The 6,968-nt window shown below is 41.0% G+C and overlaps 1 protein-coding gene across 1 annotated transcript in view; it reads right to left on the bottom strand.

Moving 5' to 3' along the window:
- HUNK (hormonally up-regulated Neu-associated kinase) overlaps positions 1-6,968 on the bottom strand; it is a 77,312-nt gene that overhangs the window by 59,677 nt on the left and 10,667 nt on the right. Inside the window, exon 3 of the mRNA XM_011989061.1 lies at positions 1,086-1,141. Within this exon, the coding sequence (XP_011844451.1) occupies positions 1,086-1,141 (56 nt within the window). The remainder of the gene's footprint in view (positions 1-1,085; positions 1,142-6,968) is intronic.

A 6,968-nucleotide genomic window follows, 5' to 3' on the forward strand; every position in this document is an offset into this window, starting at 1 on the left:
AAAAGAAAAAGAAAATCATTTGAATTATCTAAGAATCTTCTAAGAATAGATTCTCCTAAATGCTTTTGGGAAAAATTGGTTTCCTCCTCACTGTTAACTTTCTAATAATAAGTGTATCCATCAACACCTATCAACGGTGTTTAATTATCCAGAGTCTGTGCAGCCTCTTGCCTGGTTCTGAATTGGGAGCTGACTGTAATCCCAAAATATCGAATAAGTCATTTTAATGATGTGTTTTGGAGAATCTTGTAATGACTTTCAGCATTTGTCAAACAAAAGTTCCTTCTTGGGCATAAAAGTTAAATTCACAAAGTCCTATTGATCCTCTTCTTTTCCCCTCCTATAAAGTCTTTTCAAGCCATTGAGGTGAAAGAAATTACTTGCACTTCAGGTGGGAGAAAAAGAAAAGAGGGAGAGAGGAATAAAAGATGGTGCCGTCTAGTATCTGGATACAAAAATGATGCCCTGAATTCTGCCCAGAGCAACCACAGAGGGAGACAATAACAACAATAGAACCACCTGAATTCGTCTAGAAAATGAGTCATGCAGTGCATTTGCTATGGACCCTGAATTATGAACCAATTATGATGCTCCATCTTGTAGCTTCCTTCTGATTGGTTCAGACTTCTAACTACCCCTTTGTGGGGACTTCTCTGCACAGCTCCCATTGTACCAACGAGCCTGAATAAAGATTATATTAAAAAGAGAAGGTCAATTGCATTCCCCCTTATTTTAGGCATCCCTGCATTCACCGAGAAGCAGAATGAGATATGACAAAGCTATGGGAAGCATTTCTGAGCCAAACTATCTTTCACTATTTTTAAGAAGTTTTCCGCTTAATCCAAATAAAAATAAATTCTACAAAAGGTCAGCTCCATCTGAATTTATGGAGAAGCTATAGTTTGAATAAGACAAGGAAACACATGATCCATTTTCAAAACCATTATTAAATTTTGGAGGTAAAAGAAGATAATCTAGAATATTGTCTGGGTATTAGAGATAGACCATGGATATTTTTCAAAGTTGAGAACTGACAACACAACACTTAAAAGATAATTTTGCTTTAAAAAAAAAAAAAGTCATACCAATCAGCTTGATATTATTGTCTTCATCTAGTAGCAAATTCTCTATCTTCAAGTCTCTGAAATAAACAAAACCACACAACATTTCAGATAAGCATTCGAAATAATGGAATTACATTTTGCTTCTGACGGGCAATGAACTGTTTTTAGAGTCACTTCTAACCAACCCGTAAAGCTTTCTGCCAAAACTCAATCAACAAGTAAATATTTAAAAGACATGATATATTAACAATTAATTGCTGTAGACTATAAAAGCTGAAGAATTTCAGAGACGACAGAGAGCAAAGAGGACAGAAGGGATCATGAAAAGTTTCTGGAGAAAGCAAGACCTAAACCGGAACCTGGAAGTTAAGCAGAACCAGGGTGTGGGGAGAGAGGAGCACATCACTCAAGATGGCGCAGTCTGAGGGGCCAGGGAAATATTTCATACGAATGTGGCCCTGGGTTGGTGACACTGGGAGCAACCTCAGATTTGGGGAAGCAATTTAAAAAAAAAAAAAAACATGTGAAAGCCAACTTAATTGATGAGTCCAATGACCTCCATGTTTGGAGCCCAAGGGTCATGACAAACTGGCAGGTGAGGATGAGTTAATCTATTTAGCAGGTAGATATTATCATGGGCACAATAATGGACTCCAAAGATGTTGGTGTCCTAATACCTGGTGTCATGCCCGAGAATATGTTAACTTTACAGAGCTAAAGGGAACTAAGTTCCAGATGGAATGAAGATTGCTAATCAGATACTAGGTGATGCCATGCATTGACACTGAGAGGACGGGAGGAGGTGGAAGGGAGAAATGAGCCCAGGGTCATGTTGAGTATGAGGTGTCTGGTGTCTGCACCTGTGACTGTAAGCTCCCAGAAGGCAGGAAACGTGTCTGCCCTGCTTCCCATTGTACCCCAGTACCTTTGCACATTCCAGGTACTCAGTAAATACCAATGAGTCCAGATTACCAATGAGATCATTTGAGATTTCAGAAGCAGAAGTATTTATGTGGGCAAAAGAATATATTTGGACATCAAAACCATCTAGGTCAATTATTATCAGCTCTGGCATCTTAAATTGTAGCATGCCAACTCAGACACACCTTGAATGTTAACCATATAAAAATACTCTTACACACACACACACACACACACACACACACAAACACACATTCTCTTCCATTGTTTTTAAACATACCATTCTTGATCCGGCTTTTATTTTCTCACTTTTGAGTAGAGAGATAGGCAAGAGAAATGTTTCTTTTTCCTCTTATCTCTACTGTAGGGAATTGAATGGCGTAATCATGTTAAAACAAAAACAGCAACTGATACACTACGTCAATGTCGAAAACAAAAAGGAGCGGTAGCTAGGACTGGCTGTGGCAAACAGGACCGCAGTGCCCCACTTAACGGGGACACCTGCTCACGGCTTGGTCCCAGCACTGCCAGCTCACCTCATTCTCCAAAAGAAGCCAGAGGTCCAGATTTGATCTCAATTTTTAAATGTTGGCAACAAACTCATATTGAAAACAACCATAAACCCCACCCTTGCAGGCAAGATATGGCCTGCAGGCTACCAGTTTTCAACCTCAATATGGGTGGACGCTGAAGCCTTGAAAGGATGTGAGATTGTCAAGGTGAGGGCAGAGAACTGGTGCGGGGAAAAGACCAACAGGCTGGTGGCGAACACTGGCGTTCACAGCAAACTGGGAAAGGACAGGTGCGGGGGTGGGCAGGGGTTATGTCAGCCAGGCTGTTGTCACAGGAAGGGCAGGACTACAGGATGGTAAGAATTAAGGAGCCAAACGCAGAAAAAAAAAAAAAAAGGATGAACTCTAAAAAGTGTCCAACAGATTCAAAATTACCGATAGCCTTAGGGCTGGGTGCTGGCTGAGAAGGAAGATCCGTGTTCAAACTGGGGATATAAACTGACATTGCCCAATCCAGTGTGCCCACAAATGGGAAGAAGAATTGTATATTTTCCCTTCACTCCAAATGAAACAATGCACAGAATACTTCAAAACTGTGCGTGCCTTGTAGAGGCATCACACGTGTCCAAATACAGGGTGACTCCAAATATAAGGTGACCTCCTTGCTTTTCCAATAGGAAGACTTTGTCCCTCAGTAAAAGGTTTTTGGAAAACGCAAACGCATACTTTTTAGGAATGCAATAGAATTATTAAATGACTATTGATACCACTTATCTTTAAAGCTGCATCATCCTATTTAAGACCATATATTAAAATGTTAACATAGTTAATTTAAGAAATACTGTTTCCACGCTGTCACATTTCATGAAACAATTTTATTCAAACTAGTCACAGGCAGAACCAGGATGACTTTTTGAGTCTTTGTGCAGTGTTTCAATGTAACATGATCTTTCAGGTGACTGGATATTTGAGATAAAGTATTTTTTTTTTTAATTTGCATATGATGCCTTTGCTGGAAATCTTATCCCAAATCATACGCACCCATTTAAAATCTCCATAAATTAACCACTCAGTGAACTGTTTTGAGACTGGCCTCTCAAACTCTCACAATCAAGAGGCCATATCTCTAGAAGTTATTATTAAAGCCACGTAAATGCTTTTACCTTCCTTCCTACTGGGTTCCTCCAGTGATTTCTAGAGCACCCAAAGTCATCAGTGAGCCAAATAAAGGTTTATGTGTCTTCTCTAACTAGTACTTTGTTATTGAAAATAAAATACTATCATTGAAATTGTGTCCTTATCATATGAGAGATTTGCAAGGACTCTGTAAGGCACTTCCTCTTTTCTGAAGATACTGAAGACGTAATACCAGCCTGACTTCTATTCAAGCATATATGGTAATTCCAAAACACACACATGCATACACAAAATAGTATGCCAGCAATATCCCAAACTGTTGTTCCGTGAACCCTGATTATAAACAGCAGCACTCTCTAAAATCTAAAGGAAGGCCACGGTTTGTTTCAAATGAAATAAAGCCTCTTTGCCTGGGAAGAAGGGAAGCCACACTAAGGCATTAAAGGAGAAATTTGGTTCAGAACAAACAGTGTGGGGGAAAACATCCTAAAGAGGCGAGGTAAAAGACAGTAACTGCCAAGAACAATAAAACTAAGTTGGGTAATTCTGGGGCCACAAAAGCCTAGAGAACAACCACAGTGATTAGAAGAATGATATAAATGAAAGACCAAAAATAAGAGAAAATGCAAAAGAAAAACAACACCCGCTTTTAAAATCTAGGAAACGTCCTAAAACTAAGGCAGGACATATTAAAAATAATTATTAGGCAAACTGAGAAAAAAATAAAATCAGTTCAAAGTCACTATCTTCCCACCCATAGCATCCCTTTATAACCAACTCTATCCCTTAAGAAAAATGCACAGAATACACCTGGTTAACCTGGGTTATTTGTCCAGATTTCGAAAAGATTTCAGTGACAACCAATCCAACGGCCTAAAGGTTCCGTGGCTAGTTAATGGGAGGGTGAACTACTTCCGTCTCTGTCCAAGAGATCAGTGTACTTACCCACGCACAAGAAAAGAACACTCACGCTGGGCGCAGTGGCTCACGCCTGTAATCCCAGCACTTTGGGAGGCCGAGGCGGGCGGATCACCTGAGGTCAGGAGTTCAAGACCCGCCTGACCAACATGGAGAAACCCCGTCTCTACTAAAAAAATATAAAATTAGCCTGGCGTGGTGACGCATGCCTTTAATCCCAGCTACTAGGGAGGCTGAGGCAGGAGAATCGCTTGAACCTGGGAGGCGGGGGTTGCGGTGAGCCGAGATCACGCCACTGCACTCCAGCCTGGGTGACAGAGCAAAACTCTGTGTCAAAAAATAATAATAATAATAAAAATAAAAAATAAAAAAACATTCAATAGCCTTCGGCTTTATTTACTTCCAATTCCTGCTTTGTCCTTTGTAACTTATCCGGAAGGAAAAGGGAGAATACTTTCCTCCAGACTTTAGGAAAAAAGGAACTAAAATCTCATTTTTAAAAATAGCTTTTACCTAGGTATTTACCCAAATGAGTGGAAAACTTATGGACATAAATGTTTCAATCATTCTTTCAATCATTCTTTCCCCAAACTGGCGGCACCCAAGATGTCCTTCAGTAGCAGAATGGATAAACAAACTTTGGCGCATCCAAATAATGGCACATTCAGTAATAAAAAGAAATAAGGTCAGGTGCGGTGACTCACACCCAGAATCCCAGCACTTTGGGAAGCTGAGGCGGGTTGATCACCTGAAGTCAGGAGTTCAAGACCAGCCTGGCCAAAATGGTGAAACCCCGTATCTACTAAAAATACAAAAATTAGGTGGAGCACACCTGTAATCCCAGCTACTCGTTTGAACCCAGGAGATGGAGGCTGCAGTGAGCCAAGATTGTGCCACTGCACTCCAGCCTAGGGCAACAGAGTGAGACTCCATCTCAAAAAATAAAAAAGAAAAAGAAAAAAGATATAAGATATTAAAGAATATCTTTTTATCTTCAGTGATAAAAACAAATAAGATATTGAGCCAAAAATTGTGTGATTCACTTGGAAAGACACGGAGGAACGTCAAATGCATGCTTTTAATTGAAAGAAGCTGGTCAGAAAGGGCTACATCCTGTTTGACTCCAACTATATGACATTCTGGGAATCTATGGTGATGGTAAAAAGAGCAGTGGCTGCCAGGGGCTGGCGTGTGGGAGGGAAGAAAGGAGAGATGAATAGAGGGGAATATAGAAGGGTTTTAGGGTGTTGAAATTATTACGATACAGTAGTGGTGTTACATGATACTGTGCATTTATCAAAATCTATAGAACTGCACATCACAGAGTGAACCCTAAGGTAAACTCAGACCTTAGTTAATAAGACTGTATCCATACTGGTTCATCCATTGTAACAAATGTGCCAGGAGAACACAAGATATTCGTAACAGGGAAAATGCAGGTGGGGGGACGGTGTGCGGGAACTCTCTTGTAGTTTCTATGCAAGTCTTCTGTAAATCTAAAACTGCTCTAAAAAATATTGTCTATAAATTTTTATAAAAGCAGCTTTTGGATACATTTTCCTTCCCTAAGCAATCCGTACTAAGAATGGTACGACTACAACCAAGTGCCTCACTCAGGCAGTTCACTGTGGGACATCCTTAGCCTCCTGAAGTTATGTCCCTGAGTCCATTCAGAACAGTGGGCAACCCAGACTGTCTGCTCAGCTACTCAACAGTGATCAAAGAGGATACAAATGATCCAAAGAGGCAGAAAAAATGAGAGACACCTGGAATAAAACAGGAAGGGTAACAAAATAAATAATCCTACCCAAAAGATGCTGCAGCACTATTCACAATAGCAAAGACATGGAATCAACCTAGGTGCTATCAAAGGTGGATTGGATAAAGAAAATGGGGTATATATGTACCATGGAATACTATGCAGCCATAAAAAAGAATGAAATTCGCTGGGCGCTGTGGCTCACACCTGTAATCCCAACACTTTGAGAGCCTGAGGCAAGCAGATCACGAGGTCAGGAGATCATGGCTAACATGGTGAAACCCCGTCTCTACTGAAAGCACAAAAAAAAATTAGCCGGGCATGGTGGCACAAGCCTGTAGTCCCAGCTACTCGGGAGGCTGAGGCAGGAGAATGGCGTAAACCCAGTGTTAACTTTTAACTGTGAACAAAGGTGAAGGAGAAGAGAATGGCCCTGGGATAGATGGGAAGTTGCTTTTTCTTGGCCAATGGCCTTCAAAGAGGAGCTAGGAGAGGCAATAAAGGGGTGTGGCACAAGGCACAGAAGGTAGCGCAGGGCGGGGCATGGTGGCCCACACCTGTAATCCCACCACTTTGGTAGGCTGAGCTTGCAGTTAGCCCAGATTGCGCCACTGCACTCCAGCCTGGGCGATAGAGCAAGACTCCGCCTCAAAAAAA

Source organism: Mandrillus leucophaeus, unplaced genomic scaffold (assembly GCF_000951045.1).
Source record: "Mandrillus leucophaeus isolate KB7577 unplaced genomic scaffold, Mleu.le_1.0 Scaffold345, whole genome shotgun sequence".
NCBI classification, from domain to species: Eukaryota; Metazoa; Chordata; class Mammalia; order Primates; family Cercopithecidae; genus Mandrillus; species Mandrillus leucophaeus.